Source organism: Staurois parvus, unplaced genomic scaffold (genome assembly GCF_062004578.1).
Source record: "Staurois parvus isolate SC_StPar_1 unplaced genomic scaffold, SC_StPar_1.0 ptg000187l, whole genome shotgun sequence".
NCBI classification, from domain to species: Eukaryota; Metazoa; Chordata; class Amphibia; order Anura; family Ranidae; genus Staurois; species Staurois parvus.
In genome coordinates, this window is record NW_028317983.1 from 6,096,505 (window position 1) to 6,116,654 (window position 20,150).

The 20,150-nt window shown below is 42.8% G+C and overlaps 1 protein-coding gene across 1 annotated transcript in view; it reads right to left on the minus strand.

Annotated features, from left to right (window-relative positions):
• FER1L6 (fer-1 like family member 6) overlaps positions 1-20,150 on the minus strand; it is a 200,170-nt gene that overhangs the window by 157,716 nt on the left and 22,304 nt on the right. Inside the window, exons 8-9 of the mRNA XM_089677552.1 lie at positions 10,274-10,460; positions 4,576-4,768 (exon numbers count right to left, since the gene is read on the minus strand). Coding sequence (XP_089533678.1) covers positions 4,576-4,768; positions 10,274-10,460 — 380 coding nt within the window. The remainder of the gene's footprint in view (positions 1-4,575; positions 4,769-10,273; positions 10,461-20,150) is intronic.

Here is a 20,150-nt window from a genome sequence, read left to right on the forward strand (position 1 = left end):
GGAGGCAGCAGGGTCGCAGCAGTGTCAGTGGAGGCAAACGGCCACGGAGTAGAGCACCAGCTCCACTGCAGCCTACCACCACGGCCAGTAGTGGTGCCGGTGTGCACGGAGGAAGTAGCAGTCAGCCAGTGAGGAGTAGCGGGGGCAAAGTTTCCTACTCGGCGGTGTGGCAATTTTTTGTCAAGCCGCCCGAGGAAGTAAACGTAGCCGTATGTCGACTATGTGGCCAGAAAGTCAAGCGTGGCCAGGGGGCCCATGTTGGGACTACAGCGTTGCGTCAGCATATGCAGCATCGCCATTTGGTGGCCTGGGAAAACCGTGATAAAGATACGGCGGTTCTGCCTGCCTCCTCATGCTGCTGCCAGGTCCAGAGTGTGTCATGGGTCCCTGTACGGCCTCCCATTGCTGCTGTCTCCATCGCCACACTCTGCCATGTGCCACTTTCAGGTCTCCTCACACTGCTGGTGTGTTCCATTTTGTCATAGGGTGCTGGCAGATTACGGGCCTCCCATTGCTGCTGCCAGGCCCGTAATCTGCCATGGGCCCCCGTACCGCCTCCTCATGCTGCTGCCAGGTCCAGAGTGTCTCATGGGTCCCTGTACGGCCTCCCATTGCTGCTGTCTCCATCGCCACACTCTGCCATGTGCCACTTTCAGGTCTCCTCACACTGCTGGTGGGTTCCATTTTGTCATAGGGTGCTGGCAGATTACGGGCCTCCCATTGCTGCTGCCAGGCCCGTAATCTGCCATGGGCCCCCGTACAGCCTCCTCATGCTGCTGCCAGGTCCAGAGTGTGTCATGGGTCCCTGTACGGCCTCCCATTGCTGCTGTCTCCATCGCCACACTCTGCCATGTGCCACTTTCAGGTCTCCTCACACTGCTGGTGCTGTCCATTTTGTCATAGGGTGCTGGCAGATTACGGGCCTCCCATTGCTGCTGCCAGGCCCGTAATCTGCCATGGGCCCCCGTACCGCCTCCTCATGCTGCTGCCAGGTCCAGAGTGTCTCATGGGTTCCTGTACGGCCTCCCATTGCTGCTGTCTCCATCGCCACACTCTGCCATGTGCCACTTTCAGGTCTCCTCACACTGCTGGTGGGTTCCATTTTGTCATAGGGTGCTGGCAGATTACGGGCCTCCCATTGCTGCTGCCAGGCCCGTAATCTGCCATGGGCCCCCGTACCGCCTCCTCATGCTGCTGCCAGGTCCAGAGTGTCTCATGGGTCCCTGTACGGCCTCCCATTGCTGCTGTCTCCATCGCCACACTCTGCCATGTGCCACTTTCAGGTCTCCTCACACTGCTGGTGGGTTCCATTTTGTCATAGGGTGCTGGCAGATTACGGGCCTCCCATTGCTGCTGCCAGGCCCGTAATCTGCCATGGGCCCCCGTACCACCTCCTCATGCTGCTGCCAGGTCCAGAGTGTCTCATGGGTCCCTGTACGGCCTCCCATTGCTGCTGTCTCCATCGCCACACTCTGCCATGTGCCACTTTCAGGTCTCCTCACACTGCTGGTGGGTTCCATTTTGTCATAGGGTGCTGTATGGCCTCCCATTGCTGCTGCCTCCACCGCCACACTGTGGCTCCACACTCTGGTTTTGGCCCCGTGACTGCCCAAATGAGGGAAGTGTGCGGTGGTTCTAAGATCGACGGCACTCATCTGCATGTCATACTGACTGACAGTATTATTTCTCTTCCCCAGCAGACTCCAAGGGCATTTAAATTAAAGGTACAGTGTTCTGCACTAATATAAAGGCTCTCTGAAGCCTAGAAACACCCTTTTATGAGTTAAATTCGCAGCGAATATATTCGCCTCGAATCAAATTTATTCCTCGAATTCGCCGAATCAGCCGAATCGAATTTTTGAATACTTCGCTCATCTCTAATTATTACCCATTCTGGAAGTGGTACATGGCCATGGAAGATGATGGTGCTGTACATAATTTCAAAGGGTTTCCCTCAATTTTTTTTTTTTGTAGATGAAGAGAATTATATTACATCTATCTCTGTCTTCACACAGAGTTCACCTTTCCCTTTAACTGGAACATAATATGATGGGGGATCCAATCATTTTTTGTCACACTGCGATAGAAGGCAGTGGTAAATATCTAGCAATGGAGGCAACTGTCTGAATGGGATTCCCCCTCTTTTTGGAGATATTTCCTGTCATTTCCTTTAGTGTCTTTGGGTCAAGAAAATGAAGAGAAATCTCCCCAATGGGATACAGAGAGCAAGAAAACCTAGAGAGAAATCATAATGCCTCTCTCAAAGTCTTGCAGGATCCTTCTCCCACTGGATCCTGCTTAAACTAAGGGCTTATTGTGACTCCTACTCAGTGGGGTTGATTTACTAAAGGCAAATAGACTGTGCAATCTGCAAGTGCAGTTGCTCCAGAGCTTAGGAAATGAGCAGAAGTGCAAAAAAATGCTGTTTGTTTATTTTCCTTGCATGTGATTGGGTGTTCTTTGCAAAGTGACACTTTGCCTCATTTACTGAGCTCTGAAGCAACTGCACTTTGCAAAATGTACAGTCTATTTGCCTTAGTAAGTCAACCTCACAATGTCTATGGAAGAATCAGATGTATTCCAGCGAATCCAATGACCAAAAGATGTATTCAGAAAAAGGTGTACATATCACACACCCTACCTCAAATGCCGCCCTCTCTGAAAATTGTTATTTTTGATGGGCTTTATTATACAAAGCACATTTCTATGAGCTATTCCAGGTGAAATGCGTAAGCATGGAGTGGAGGTGTGCGGTGTGATTGATGTACTTGTTTCTTCTGCCCACATGGAAGAAAAATATATTTGAAATATATTTTGAAAATATTCTTCACAAATATATTGACATATATTTGAAATACTACAATTTTGGCCATATTCAATATATTTCAAAATATAATTTTACAAACTATATGAAAAACATTCTAAAAAGTACATTTTCAAATATACTGTATGTCTTTAAAAATACAAATCTACATTTTGGAATGCATTTACAAATATATGTAAAAATATATGTTGAAATTACATATATATATATATATATATATATATATATACTGCATGTTGAAATGTGCTTTTTCTATATTACAAAATATATGAAAAACATTTAAAAAAAAATATATATATATTTTTTAAATATTTTCTTCAGATTTTTTTAACATATAAAAAAGTCATTTTAACATGCACTTTTACATATATTTGTAAATGCATTCTAAAATGTAGATTTCTATTTTTAAAGACATGCAGTATTTTTTAAATGTGTTTTAGAAATATTTTTGATATATTTTGTAATATAAATGCATTTCAACATACAGTATATATATATATATATATATATATATATATTTATTGAAATATATTTTTAAATATATTGAATATGGCCAAAATTGTAGTATTTCAAATATATTTTTCTTCCATATGGGTGTAAGCAAACTGATAGGGGTTTTATTCCTTCTGTACTTTACACAAACCTTTTTTTGAAGGTATTTATAGAGAAACTCTTAGCTAAAGGGGTCATCAATCCAATTCCTTCTAATTACCAACTGAAATAATCACACTGACTGTGAACATGGGTTTAAATGGCCACAATAATTTAAAATAACAAAATAAAAAACTTAATAATAGCATAAACAATAAGCACTTTTGATAATGTAGCCATGAGTTGGTCTAAAGGCTAGGTTCACACCTGTGCAGGTGATTGCCACTGCAGGGCTGCAGCTGTTTCCACAGTCACAACCACCCGCACCCAACAAAAGGGCTGCCACTCAGGAGATGCTTACGGCTGAAATTAATCTTAATGGCACCTGCACACACTGAAAATCGCAGCAGCTGTTTTCTCATACAGGGAATAGTACATTTTCAGTCTCCGTGTAGGCTGCGACCTCAGAAATGGAGCATGCATCTTTTCCCTGCATTTTCAGGAGGCACGGCAGCCCATTCAAATGAATGGGCTGCTGTGCCCACGCAGAATAAGGCTCGCAGAGCCTCTAAAGTGTGAACCTGCACAATTTATATTTGCAATTTATATTTTATATATATACACAATTTAGAATTGTTCCTGTCCTCAGGGGCACCCCACTGGCTCAAAAAAGTTACCAAACTAACACATTGTTACTTTTCCCCAGGGGACCTAACTTCTGGAGAACCACCAATAACCAAGCAAGTGGAAGCACCATACCCCAGATAAGCCACCAATTTTGTAACAAGTCAACTATTCACTGCCCCTGAACCTATAGGGTGCACCTCCTCTATATCTTCCCCTGAACTTTCTGGAATAATTATTCAGCAATCTTCATACAAACGTCCATCTAACGTTCCACCACCAATTAGGTAAAACCTTGGCTACACCGACCTCATTAAACACATGCCTTAGCCCCTCTTTGACTTGTTCTTCCCTCTAGTCATGCTGACCCTCTGTCCATTTTGTTTTTTGCAGGTCTTACTTTAATAATAATTATAATAATAAACGGCCACAAGCTGATTTATTTTTAAGCAACTTTGGAAGATTTAGTCTGCTTGGCTTCCATCCTCCATGTTTCTAGGCCTAACATGCACAAACATATAATATAGAAGGCTCACCTTTGTCCCCATCTTGCTCATCGGAGATCTGCTTCAGGTCTATGAAATGAGTTGCCAGAGCCACGTCGTTCATGCTGCCCTCATCCCACACCTGGATCTTTACTCTCCGACACAGCGGTGGGAACATTTCTTTAAATACAATCTGCTCATGCCATACTGGTACTGCCGTGTTTTTCTGGGCTGTGGTCCGACCCTGAGATTCCAAACAAATAACAAATACATTAAATGAAAGCTTTCACCAGAGCAAAACCTGGCAGTTGACTTTCAGTCATGCTATGTACCTTTACATTTCTTTCCTCTTTAATTGTGGATTACATGCATACCTCAATGTTTACAGCTTTACAGTTGTATATGGTTAAGGGTTTACTGCAGGGCAGAATTGCATTGTCTGCAATGGCCAGTTTGTGTTCCAATAGCATAGAAGGAGCATTGTGTTTGAGGCAAGCTTAATTTTTTTCTAATGATCCAAAAAATTTTTTTACCTTGATAAGCCTTTTGGAATTGCAAGCAAGCAAAGTGAGAAGCATTTTGAGAAGGAGAAGTTAGCAATCACTGTCCACATTTTTTTCTCTATATAGGGTTGCTTTAAAGTGGGGATCAGCAACCAGTAGATCCTGGCCAGGTGACTGGTAGATCTCGGTCTGGGCTTGCTGACACACCATCCCAGAGCATCAAACAGTGTACAATGCAGAGGGACTACTTGTAAGGTTGGAGCTGTAGTGGGGCGCAAGAGCCGCATAAGTTGATGTCTCCTCTGTAGTGTTGCTCCTACGCCCTGTCATGGTTGGTGGGTGTAGCACCAGCCAAGCATAACCCATTCAAGTGAATGAGGCAGCTCTGCAATTGCCCTGCAACCTTGTGCGGTACAGCAAACAAGGGGTTAAACAGGCAGCATTGTGTTGCTTTCTAACCACCTGCTTTAAGCCCTTGGACCCCGTAGAAGCATGCAGTTGCAGGGCACTTGCAGAGTGGCCCATTTACTTGAATGGGCCTCGGTTAACAGGCGGTGGCACCTATCAAAAGTAACAGGGGGTTCAAAAGCAACAGGGGGTGTAATTCCTGCTGCCGCATATGTATATCTCTTGGCTTCTGCCTCAGCAGCTAAAGGGGATAGAGATTGGGGGGGGGTGTGTGTTTTTAACCCCCCCCCCAACTTTACATGTGAACAAACCCTTAGGGTGCAGCTGCCGATTCAAATAAAGGGCTCATTCACAGGTGCAGAAAGCACTGCTGCCCCTTTGCAAAGTGATCCAAGTGTGTTTGACAGGTGGTGAGGAGGCAATATGTTGCCTCCTCATCACCTGATTTAAACCCATGATTGCCGTGCAATTCATGCGATTGTGCCGCGGCAGTATAACAATTTGAAGTTTAAATCAGGTGTGAGGAGGTGACACTGTGATGGATGATCTTTGACTTCTCCCATGTTGTTCAGGTAGATCTCCACCTCTTCAAGGTTGCCTACCCTGCTAAAGTTTCTTATGCTCTTTTTTTGTCTTCCTTAATTCTTCCCTCTCTCACCTCATCAATGAAATTCCAAAATGTCTGCTTTCATTGCATACTTTATTTAATGTCATCACCTGCATTGCTTCCCTATGCAGTGCAGGTTGACCATGGCTGGTGGGAGGAGATGACAAGGTAATGTTCATAGTTTCTAGAAAACATCACAGCACCCTGCCTCAGTACTTCTCTCAAGAGCCCCAAGTCCAGAGGGAAGAAGAAGGTTGGCTCTTAGGAGACGTTATACACATATCAAAATGCCTTGATGGGTGGGTGTGAGTCTGGAGGGGTGGGCGTTCTTAGGGCTCATGTACACGGGGCGTTTGAAAAACTCTTCTGAATGATGGAAACTGACTGCTGGAAAACGTAGGTTAAAAACCATCACTTTAGCCACGTTTCCATACCGGCCAATCAGTTATCACATGCAAAGTAGTAAGCAAGATGTCACTTGTGACATCATTGCTTACTACGTGTGAAATCTGTGAATGATCACAGAGGTCACATGGTACAAGGCTATTCACAACAGCCTTGTACCATGTGACAAGCTCTGACCAATCACAGCTCACACAGTATTTCTCAATGGCTGCAAGAATGCAGACAGAGCGAAAGAGAAATGATTGCTTTTACATCCTATATGGGTGTAAAAGCAATCACTGTAAAAAAAAAAAATCTTCATCACCCCCCACAAGTAGTATAGTGTCACCAAGGTGACACTGTACTGCTAGGGTGACGGTATGTAAAAAAAAAAAAACATAAATAATAATATAAAAAAATAAAATAAAAATGTCAAAAAATTTAAAAAAAAAGTTATAATTTTTGGTTATAACTAATTTGGCGTATTTTTTTTTTTACTAAAAAGATAACGGAATACATTTTGGCCAAGATTTATGATGAAATATTATTTATTTACAAAATGTTATAAGAAATCTGTCTCAAAAAAATGGTAAAAAATTCATATGGGTACAGTGTTGCATGAGCGCGCAATTGTCATTCAAAGTGTGATAGCACTGAAAGCTGAAAATTGGCCTGGACAGGAAGGGGGTAAAAGTGTCCGGACAGGAAGTGGTTAAAAGATAACCTCAGGAGACTTTCCCAAATGCCCAGAATAGTAAATAATTAACTATTTCAGACATTTTGAGAGAAATAGAGAGAGCAGAAGCAGAGAGAGCAGTATGTGTTGAGATGACCTGTCTTTTCTGGTTGTATTCACTATGGATTCCATCATAATGCGGCGCGTTCTACCATTTTTTCCTTCACGCGAAACCTGGAACTGACTGCGCTGGTGTACCGGGTCCATTTGAATACAGGGAAAACGCTTTGCATGCATTTCTGATGATGAAAAAAGGCTCTGGACATCATCTGGATATGGAACAGTTAAAAAATGCTTCTAAACGCAAATGCTTATAAACACAGTTAATCGCGTTTACAAGCATTTACAAGCATTTACAAGCATTTGGCGTTTGAAACGCCTGTAAAATCTACTCCTGAATGCAAGTTTGGTACGTTAAAAAAAAAAGACTGTAAACTCAACTGCCTGTAAACGATTACGTGTACTTGGACACATAGGAATACATTCGGGAGAGTTCAGGGGCTGCTGAAAAGAACGCTTAACAGCTTCTGAACGTCAGTTTAGCAGATGCACTGTACATGAGCCCTAAGAACAATTGCATTTGCACACAGATCTTATTAGGTAAAGCTCCCTTGTGATGAAAAGAGGTGAAATCCAATGAATGAAAGAGGTGGGCCAGGAGCAGTCAAGGTGAGGAGGAAAGGACTAAATGAGGATTCAGAACATCATCCAGCCAGGAATGAGGCATGCTTTGTCTGAATTGCTGCAGCTTCTAATGCACACTGTGAGAAGCTCACAGTGTGCAGTATTGTATTTCATAGAAAGATATATCCATACAGGAGACAAGCCTATTGTGCAAGACTGAATGTCAGACTGAGCTGAAAAGTTTATGTATCAAACATTTATTTTATTTATTTATTTCAGGTACTTATATAGTGCTTTCAATTTATGCAGGGCTTTACATATATTGTACATTCACATCAGTCCCTAACCCTCAAGGGGCGTACAATATAAGGTCCCTAACTCACATTCATATATATATATATATATATATATATATATATATATATATATATACAGTTGCAAGAAAAAGTATGTGAACCCCTTGGGATTACGTGGAGTTTTGCATGAATTGGGCATAAAATGTGCTCTGAACGTCATCTAAGTCACAACAATAGAAGAACACAGTCTGCTGAACATAATACTACACAAACATTAGATGTCGCCATGGTTTAATTGCACATAACATGTAAACATTCACAGTGCAGGGAGGAAAAAGTATGTGAGGCCCTAGCTCAATGATTTCTCCCAGAGCTAATTGGAGCCAGGAGTGAGCCAACCTTGACTCCAATCAGTGTGATGATATTGGATGTGTTGCTGACAGCTGTCCTGCCCTTAAAAAACACACACCTGTTTTGGGTTTACTGGTTTCAAGAAGCACTGCCTGATGTGAACCATGCCTCGCAGAAAAGAGCTCTCAGAAGACCTACGATCAAGAATTGTTGATTTGCATGAAGCTGGAAAGGGTTACAAAAGTATCTCCAAAAGCCTTGATGTTCATGTGTCCACGGTAAGACAGACTACCTACAAATGGAGAAAGTTTAGCACTGTTGCTACTCTCCCTAGGCATAGTCGTCCTGTAAAAATGACTGCAAGAGCACAGCGCAGAATGCTGCATGAGGTAAGGAAGAATCCCAGAGTGTCAGCTAAAGACCTACAGAAATCTCTGGCACATGCTAACATTTTTGTTGACACATCTACAATAAGGAAAACATTAAACAAGAATGGAGTACATGGGAGGACACCACGGAGGAAGCCATTGCTGTCCAAAAAGAATATTGCAGCATGTTTGAAGTTTGCAAAAGAGCACCTGGATGTTCCACAGCACTACTGGCAAGATATACTGTGGACAGATGAAACCGAGATTGAGTTGTTTGGGAAGAACACACAACACTATGTGTGGAGAAAAAAAGGCACAACACACCAACATCAAAACCTCATCCCCACTGTAAAACATGGTGGAGGGAGCATCATGGTTTGGGGCTGCTTTGCTGCCTCAGGGCCTGGACGGATTGTTGTCATTGATGGGAAAATGAATTCCAGAGTTTATCAAGACATTTTGCAGGAAAACGTACAACCATCTGTCTGCCAACTGAAGCTCCGCAGAGGATGGGTGATGCAACAGGACAATGACCCAAAGCATACAAGTAATTCAACAAAACAATGGCTGCAACAGCACAGAATACGCCTTCTGGAGTGGCCCAGTCAGAGTCCTGACCTCAACCCGATTGAAATGCTGTGGCATGACCTTAAGAGAGCGATTCACACCAGACATCCCAAGAATATTGCTACACTGAAACAGTTTTGTGAAGAGGAGTGGTCCAAAATTACTCCAGATCGTTGCGCAGGTCTGATCTGCAACTACAGGAAACGTTTGGTTGAGGTTATTGCTGCCAAAGGAGGGTCAACCAGTTATTAAGTCCAAAGGTTCACATACTTTTTCCTCCCTGCACTGTGAATGTTTACATGTTATGTGCAATTAAACCATGGCAACATCTAATGTTTGTGTAGTATTATGTTCAGCAGACTGTGTTCTTCTATTGTTGTGACTTAGATGACGTTCAGAGCACATTTTATGCCCAATTCATGTAAAACTCCATGTGATCCCAAGGGGTTCACATACTTTTTCTTGCAACTGTATATATATACACTAGGGCCAATTTAGACCTACCAGCATGTCTTTGGAGTGTGGGAGGACACCAGAGTACCCAGAGGAAACCCACACAGGCACAGGGAGAACATGCAAAGGCCAGGCAGGTGGGATTTGAACCAACAACCCTAGTACTGCCAGGTGGAAGTGGTAACCATTTAGCCACTGTGCTGCCCTATATACAGTATTCTAAAATCATTACAAAGCCCTCCAATCCTCACACTGTTTTCATAATGTTAAAGTAATACTAAAGCCTATTATTTTTTTAATAACAAATAATCATTATTGATTTGCCGTCCACTGAAAACAATGGTCTGTATTTACGTCAGTAAAAAAAAAATGCCTGTATACCTAAAAAAGCAGTGTGCAAGAAGCCTGATACTTTATAACGTCATTGTTCAGAACAAATATGTGTCATTTACCATCTGTCCTGCAAACATGACGACCACAAACGGGTCTACAAGGTCCTTGTCGTCCCCCATGAAGGCTTTGGTGACATTGGCCATAATACTGGAGTTCATTTTTGGTAGCCCCTCGGCTCTGTAGATCCTCACATAGAACCGGGCCCAGGGTCTTTCTGAGGGAAAACCTTTGGGGATCAGCAAATTCCTGACCAAAACACAATCAAATATATTAATCAGGACAATACATTTCACAGATTAATCCAATACAGCAGCAAAAAAAGAGTCATTGTTGCCTGTCGAAGCTAATTTTCTGGCTTCCTTTTTTTCCCAGTGCTTGTTGGACATTGAAAGATGGACATTGACTGACCGAATGGCAACTGTCGCATTTTACCTTCCACTGGATTTTATAAGTCCAGATCACCATATGCTGACCTACCTTAAGTGGTGTTAGAGATGATCAAATGTAACTGGCTTCAAATCGCAGTTGTCAAACTCATTGCAAATTCTAGGAAATAGTGAGCTTTAATCTGAAACCCAGTAAAGTCTATGTGCAGTGAAACTTGAAAATCAACTTTGGCCATTTTCAAAGCTAATAGGCATCAAATAGTCATACAAAGGGAATAGGGGGCTGGGCAATGGTGGACATGTACCAAAGCAACAGAAAAATGTACCATTCAATGTGAAGAACATCCTTTTTTATTCAACTTTGAGGGAGATTTCTAAAAAAAACAGCAATCCTTTAGGGGCGGACTGACAACTCTTGTGGCCCCCGGGCAATAGTTGATCATGGGGCCCCTGTGTCCTCGCCCACACTCCAACCACACCCAAAAAAGCCTATGAAAGGTACCAGGGGCATCTCATGGGGCCCCCTACTGACCCCGGACCCTTGGGTGGTGTCCGAGTTCCCAAATGGTCAGTCCGCCCCTGGGGATGCCTTTAAGCTGTATGCATTATCACAGAAGAATATGATACAATATAAATACAGACGTACCTCGGTTTACGAATTTAATGCATTCTACGGGACTTTTCGTAGTGCAAAAAATTCATAAACCGAAACGCGGTTTCCCATAAGAATGCATTGAAAACCAATAAATCCGTTCCGGAGGTCAGAAAAAAGTTTTTAAAAAAAGGTATTTTATCTGTTCAAAACTCTTTATAAAGTGCACTTTAAAGGCATACATACTGTACAGGGGCATGATTAAAAAAATTCATAAATGTATTGAAAACCAATTAATCTGTTCCGGAGGTGAGAAAAAAGTCAGGAAAAAAGTAAAAAAAAAGTCTTATCTGTTCAAAACTCTTTATAAAGTGCACTTTAAAGGCATAGTATTGTACAGGGAAATGATTAAAAAAAAATTTGTAAATGCATTGAAAATCAATTAATCTGTTCGAATTGCGAAAAAAATTTGTAAACTGAGGCATTATTGTCAATGGATATTCATTCGTAAACCAAAAATTACGTTAACCGAGGCGTTCCTACGCCTGTACTCAGTAAGTCAAACAAATAACACAGAAGTAACACCCTGCAGAAATACTGTTTGCAGGATGTTAAATGGACACAAGATGGCAGTGTCCTGCAGCCCAGTTGAAAAGCTTTGTGGGATTCGGAGACTGAATTGCAGGATTTCACTGTTTGACAGAGAGCTATTAAACTACATTTCCCAGAAGAGCTTGCGGACAGATAAATACAGGAGCCCAGGAACCAGTGGACAGGATGTGGATGGAGAGAGAGCTGAAATGCAGGTGTAAGGAGAGGATCGTGCGGGACACCGAAGGTCCCAGCTGGGCCAGACTGTTGAGAGTGGAGGAGAGAGGGAGAGTTGCTGACACCGCTGATATTGGGCGGACAGCCCTGAGAGCAGGCGAGCTGGAGTGCTACTATCCTGAGTGATCTCCTGGGTTGACCACCAACAAGCACTCCTACAGGCGACCTGTGCCACTTTGGGCCTGACACCCGGCTCTGAAGGGAGGATGTGCACGCCGGCCGGATCCTCAGCTGTTCCCTTCCAGCCACCACGCTGCTCCAGCGGTACGCTGACTACACCATCCTCCCTTCTGATGACAGCTCTTCACCCTGTACACCCATCTGATCGATGTCACAACCTACTACGGTTTTTAATGCTTATATTAACCTCTACCATGTGAATGTTTCTACCTTTCAACCTTAATAAAATGGTATGCTGCACTTAGAGGCGCTTCTTCTCCTTCTCTTTTTTCCAGCATGTGCTTGCTGTTTAAAGCTCACATTAAATGAGATCATGTTATGATCACTGCTACCCAGATGTTACAAATGTTGTAATTTTAGATTACGACTTTTAAAATCATATTCTATGAAGAAATAAATCACATAACTGACATCATTTATTTGTAATTTTGTCTTTTTTGATTTATTTAAAGCTGACATTTAATCTGCTTTTTGATTCCTGGTTCCTCCTTTACCCTCCCATCAACAAGCTAAATGAAATGTAAAAAATTATTTTACATTAACTACCTAATTTTAGACCCAGTGATTTCACAACTGAGTCCAGTGCTTTCCCACATGGAAGAAAAATATATTTGAAATATATTTTAAAAATATTCTTCCCAAATATATTGACATATATTTGAAATGCTACAATTTTGGCCATATTCATATATATATATATATATATATATATATATATATATATATATATATATATACACACATATATACATACACTGCATGTTGAAAGGCATTTTTTATATATTACAAAATAAATGAAAAATATTTCTAAAAATATATATTTTTTAAAATATATTCTTCAGATATTTTTTAACATATAAAAAAGTCATTTTAACATGTATTTTTACATATAGTTGTAAATGCATTCCAAAAATGTAGATTTGTATATTTAAAGACATACAGTATATTTGAAATGTATTTTTAAAAATATTCTTCATATATTTTGTAATAAAAACGTATTTCAACATGCAGTGTGTATATATATATATATATATATATATATTTATATATATATATACAGTGGGGATCGAAAGTTTGGGCACCCCAGCTAAAAATTTGTATTAATGTGCATAAAGAAGCCAAGGAAAGATGGAAAAATCTCCAAAAGGCATCAAATTACAGATTAGACATTCTTATAATATGTCAACAAAAGTTAGATTTTATTTCCATCATTTACACTTTCAAAATAACAGAAAACAAAAAAATGGCGTCTGCAAAAGTTTGGGCACCCTGCAGAGTTAATATCTTGTACTGCCCCCTTTGGCAAGTATCACAGCTTGTAAACGCTTTTTGTAGCCAGCCAAGAGTCTTTCAATTCTTGTTTGAGGTATCTTTGCCCATTCTTCCTTACAAAAGTCTTCCAGTTCTTTGAGATTTATGGGCTGTCTGTCACGCACTGCTCTTTTAATGTCTATCCATAGATTTTCAATTATGTTGAGGTCAGGAGATTGTCAAGGCCATGGCAAAACCTTCAGTTTACGCCTCTTGATGTAATCCCCCTTGGATTTCGAGGTGTTTTTAGGATCACTATCCATTTGTAGAAGCCATCCTCTCTTTAACTTCAGCTTTTTCACAGATGGCATCAAGTTATCATCCAAAATTTGCTGAAATTTTATTGAATCCATTTTTCCTTCTACTTGTGAGATGTTCCCTGTGCCACTGGCTGCAACACAACCCCAAAGCATGATTGATCCAACCCCATGCTTAACAGTTGGACAGAGGTTCTTTTCATTAAATTCTGTGCCCCTTCTTCTCCAAACGTACCTTTGCTCATTCCGGCCAAAAAGTTCAATTTTAACCTCATCGGTCCACAGAACTTGTTTCCAAAATGCATCAGGCTTGTCTATATGTTCATTTGCAAAGTTCAAACGATGATTTTTGTGGTGAGGACGTAGAAGAGGTTTTCTTCTGATGACTCTTCCATGAAGACCATATTTGTACAAGTATCTCTTTATAGTGGAATAGTGTACCACAACTCCAGTGTCTGCTAGATCTTTCTGGAGGGATCGTGCAGTCAAACGTGGGTTTTGAATTGTTTTTCTCACAATCCTGTGAGCTGTTCTGTCTGATATTTTTCTTGGTCTTCCAGATCTTGCTTTAACTTCCACTGTTCCTGATGACTGCCATTTCTTAATTACATTCCGAACAGAGGATATTGACATCTGAAAACGCTTTGCTATCTTCTTATAGCCTTCTCCAGCTTTGTGAGCGTCAACTATTTTCAGTTTCAGTTTTCTAGACAACTGCTTAGAAGAACCCATGGTGCTGATTGTTGGGGCAAGGTCAGATGAGTCTGGGCATTTAAAACCTTTGAGATTGACATAACCTGGTCCTCCCAGACGATGATTGAGAACAATCCATGACACTGGCAGGTCTCAGCTTGGCAAAGGGGGCAGTGCATGCTATAAATTCTGCAGGGTGCCCAAACTTTTGCAGGAGCCATTTTTTTGTTTTCTGTTATTTTGAAAGTGTAAATGATGGAAATAAAATCTAACTTTTGTTGACATATTATAAGAATGTCTAATCTGTAATTTGATGCATTTTGGAGATTTTTCCATCTTTCCTTGGCTTCTTTATGCACATTAATGCAAATTTTTAGCTGGGGTGCCCAAACTTTCGATCCCCACTGTATATATTTATTGAAATATATTGAATATGGCTAACATTGCTGCATTTCAAATATATATCAACATATTTGGGGAGCATATTTTTAAAATATATTTCAAATATATTTTCCTTCCATATGGGTCTCTATGCAAAGTTGGCAGATTATGGCTGATGATAGCGGCTGGCATGATGCTGTACATCTGCTTCTTGAAAACATCACAGTTAACAACACCCGCATACTGAGCCTCCATGGGTAAAAACTGAAATCCAGTATATGAAAGGGGTGGGACAGGGACAGTAAGGCTTGGGGGGAAAAGATCAGATGATACTGGATGTCCTCCAGCAATGAAATAAGGCAGGCTCTACCTAATGTGATGCAGATTCTAATGTACACCATGGAAAGCCTACAGAGATCAGTGAAATGAGAGTAAGCAATGTCAGTACAGGAAAGGAGCCTTTACAACTGTGTAGGATGACGGTAAGGCTTGGACTCAGCATGAAAGATCACCTACATGGCTTTTAATATAACAAAACATAGACATATACATGCTAAAGTACAGTATATGTACAGAATAGTAAATTGTAGAAACACATTATTGTGGGATTCCGAGAGCCCAGGTTTCCCAGGAGGAATCAGTGGGGCATTGGTATACCACCTGCACCTCCCAGGGGCATCAGAAGTATTTAGTAAGTTTAGTATTTTTTTTCGTAAAACCTTTATTTTTGGCAGCATGTTTCACGCAGTATGTACGGGCAGTGGTGCATTTAGGTTTTGTGGTGCCCTAGGCAACACAAAAATCGGCCACCCCAACCTCCCCGCGGAGAGAGCCTGATACCAACCAGCACCCCCCCACCCCACCCCACTGTGGGGAGAGCATAACACTGACCAACAACCCCCCAAAGGACAGATGCTGACACCGACCAACCCCCCCCCCCTTCCCAAGCGTGGAGAGTGTATAACACCAACCAGCAACCCACCCCCCCAAAGGGGAGAACCTGACACCAATCAACACCGCCTCCCTTCCCCCCCGGCCAACAAGAGAGCCTTCAATTACCACACCGCCTCCCCCATACACCTGCCGCAACCCCCTTCCCCCCCAACAAGAGTGAGACAGAAACTCACAGACACTCACCTTAACAGCTCTGGACATCCCCTGGAAACGAGAGTCGGATTCTACATACGCTGTCAAGCAGCTCGCAGCCTCTCTTGGATCCCACTTGGTCCCCATGCGGTGCGTGTTCCTTCTTATGGGGGGAAGTGCTGCCCCCCTGAAAAATGCCACCCTATGCAAATGCCTTGTTTGCCTTGTGGTAAATACGCCCCTGTGTATGGGTAAGGGGTGAAGGGGAGGTCATTAAAGCAGACCTTTCATTTTCATGGATGGCCTACCTAAAAGTGAACCTCTCAGTATATTTACACATCTGTATGAATAGATCCCTGATATTAATTGATAAATAAATATTGATAAATTTATCATTAAAAAGTCATCCTTGAGCGCCAGTCCAACGACTTTTCCTAGGCTGAGATGATGTTATTAATTTGCTACAGGCAAGAGGAAGCATTTCCACAGCCTCCCTTCCCCCAGTGATCAGACTTCAAAATTGTAACTTTGTAGCATATCACAAGGTGACAGACTGCAGTAAGGGGGCTGATCTGAGTCAGACATTTGTGAACATAGCCAAGGCCTGGACAGGCACCATGATTGTATCATATATGAGCTGGGATCTCAGTCAAGGAAATAGATAGTGATCCCAGACAAAGCCTGAGCAAAGATCGCTCAGTCCTTCTGGAGGGAAAATCAGATGAAGGTATTGTCAGGGGTAGTACTGCGAGAGGTAATAAATACCTGGAAGTGTTACACTAGCACATTACTGATGTAGCGCCTTCTAGTTCAGCTAGATAGGATTTTTGTGAGTCCGAGGATTGTTAGAAGTCTGGGATGAGTCAGCCTGGGAGAGAGATAGAGAGGTCACCTCGGGACAGGTGGGGAGGCTCTACAGGTTGGGGCTTCTGGAGCCCTCCAACCCTTCCAGAAACTGCTGGAACTTTCTGGAAGAGGGGTGGAGGCCCAGATTTGCATGTTTAAGGGAACTTGAACAATCAGGAGGTTGGGCTTGGTAGCTAAGAGCAACCCTTGAATGTAAGAGAGCCTGTGCAGCACAGTAGTGTTGGAGTCAGGTGGAAGATGGACTGAGAGAAGGTGCTGGAGTGTAGAGCCTGGGAAGGTGCCCCAGGGAGAGGGCCTACCTACAGGCTGGTGCTGGCTGGAAGGATCTCCACTGTGCCACAAATCTTCTAGGTAGGACATCCTGTCAGCAGAGAAGGAGCCAGCCCAGCAAGAGGCCTGAAAGCAGCTGCAACCCATCAAGCTAACAGGACAGGACAATGTGAGTACTCCTACCCCGGTCAGGGGAGAGGGCTATCAGGTACAAGACCTAACTAGTTCTCATACGGAACTACTTAATTGCAGATCTAAGAATCCGTTGCCCAGGGATACACTCAAGATAGCCATCTGGAAGAGGAAGAATTCATATGGGGTCTGAGGAGGTACACCAAAGGGGACATCAGAGCTACCATTTTAGTCTACTTTTTTGTACATAATACAGTTTGCTGAGAAGTTTGTCCTCAAGTTTGCAGTTCCTTGGGCATCCCATAAACCCCTAAACCCCGAATAGCAACAAAAAACCAAGCTCAAGGACTGTTTTACTGACTCTTTGTGTGAAGATGTGGAAAAATGTGTGTTGCCTGGCCATGCAGGGCTTAGGGGGACCCATCAAATTCAGCGGCCTTTAAGGGGGGTGAGTACTAGACTGACTGCAAAAAATATACTATATCTGATGCTAGGTCCACATCAATTGAATTATTCATAACTAAACAGGTTGTTTTGTCAACGCTTTCAGATCAAGTACATTTTCTGAATCAATTTAAAGCGTCTGATCATAAAGAAGGTTCAGAGGAAACCATTAATCCACTTGAAAAATGCAGCTTGGTTAAAAGCTATGTAAAGGCATAAAAAGTGTCTAAAAATAAATCCATATAATTAACATTTACTGCGCCTAATTGCATCATTGGAAGTTTTTTTTTTATTAGGAGTGCTTAGAGAAGAAAACACATTTTTCTGTTTGTCTTATTAAAAAAGCAGATAATTAGAGGTTAAAGTGTATTACTGTCTCCAGGCAGTGAAGAGCAGAATAATTCTATTCTACAATGTGATCAGCTTTGACGATATTATACAATGCACAGGCTGACTAATGGCAATTTTTTATATGTGTGACATTTTCAAATATATTATAGCTATACAGCAGATGATATAATTAGAGGTGCAAAAAAAAAAATGATGTAGCACCAGGATAATTATAGAACCCCTCACTATACACTCTTCATCTTTCAGTGGAACTGAACTCAAAAAGTGAAGATTGATTTTGTTATAAGGAGAAATACTAATTGTGCCTAAGCAGTAAACTGAAAAATCTTCCTTTTGTCTGTAGCACTACCCTCTTAGGAGTCTCCAGAAGATTTGGGTCCCCCTATAGTCCTGCACAGCCAGGCATCACACATCTTCACCGAGACATGCATCCACAGTCAGAAACCAGTACTTGAGCTTTGGTTTTGTTGTTTTATTGAGGGGATTTAAACCGGGATAGGGTTGGGGGTGTACGGGATGCCCAAGGGAACCGATAACTGAGGACAACTTCCTGGAACTATTTACAAGCCTTCAAGCACAGTCTCTAAAGGAAAGCTATCCAGCCTCTCCCAATGTATCACCCCAGACCTTAGATGAACTTCTTCTCTTCACCCAGCAGTCTGGAGGTATCCCTGAACAGAGGATCCAGTTCTTGTCACTTTAAGAGATGAACAGTCACTGGTAAGAAGCAAATCTGGTTTCCCACCATAGTGCTCCTTCCCCTTACCGCCAGGGGCTGCAGGTTTACTCCCTCAGATCCTCTCCTTTACCGCTTGTGGGTTGGTGGCTGCTACCAGGCCTATCAGCTGGGCTTCTCCTTCCCTGCCATACAGGTGTTCCTCGCTCAGGAGGCTGGTGAGCTCTGAGCTTCTCCCTTTCCAGCTCCAGGCCTGCAGATAGGCCCCATCTCACTGGGCCTACTCACAGCCCCCTTCTTTCAGCCTCACATCTTCCTCACTATCTTCCACCCAAACTCTCCTGTAGCTGAGCAGGCTCCAACACTTTAGGGGGGGCCAGCCCCATGCCAAGCTTTCTGTTGGGGATTGGCTAGGACCCCTCAAGAGTGCAAGCCAGCCACTCCTCAGATCCACCCTCTGCCTCTAGGGCCTTTCTTCAAAGCCCTAGAGCAGGGAAAAATTCCAGAGGGGCCGGTCTACTAAGCCTCTCGGCTCCTGACCACAATTTGACCTTCTGGCTATTACACCCAGGCTGCTACTCAGCCCTCCTCACTGACAATCAAGACTCTAGCTCTCCCTAGTTAAACTAGGAGGGTACTACATGTCTGAAAAGTAGCCTGTGAAAACAGCTCTGTGTTAGCCTGTGTGTTCATGCACACACAATTACAAGCTCACATTTGTAGTGCTAAGGTAAAACTATTCTCACCTAGGCAAGATTGCAGAAGTGGGAAGGGGTACCTTTCAGAAAAAGGCACCCATCTCCAGAAAAGAAAACTACCATATATGTGTAGCACTACTCCCTTAGGATTTGATAAAATGTTGGGTCTTCCTATAGTCCTGCACAGCCAGGTAACATGCATTTTCACATAGACTTCCATCCAGGAGTCAGTGACCAGTCCTTGAGCTTTGTTTGTGTTTTTTTAGGGGATTGTAACTTGGATAGGGTTAGGGGTGTACGGGTTGCCTCATGGAACTGTGAAACCAAGTACAACTTCCCGAAACTACTTAAAAGTGTTTAAAGCAAAACAGTCTCTTTTGGGGAGCTAGCCAGCGTCTCCTTGAGTACCACCCCCCCCCCCACCCCAGACCCCAGATACTCCTTATCCAGCTGTTCTGGGTGAATCTCTGAGCAGGGGATCCAGGGGATCATGAATGGTGAAACAGTCCTGGGTGTCAGGATAATCCTGTTTCCCACTAGAGTGCTCATTCCCCTATCTGGCACAGGGGTTGCAAGTCTACTCACTCAGTCCTTCTCCTGTGCTGCTGGTGGGTCGATGGCTGCTACCAGGCATTTTAGCTGGGCCGCTCCTTCCCTGCCTCACAGGTGGTCCTCTCTCAAGGGGGTGGTGAAGTCCTCCTTCCAAGGTCCTCTGCCTGTAGGTGAGCCCTCTCCATCTGGGCATCCTCACAGTCTTCCATCCTCACATCCTCCTCAACTCTAC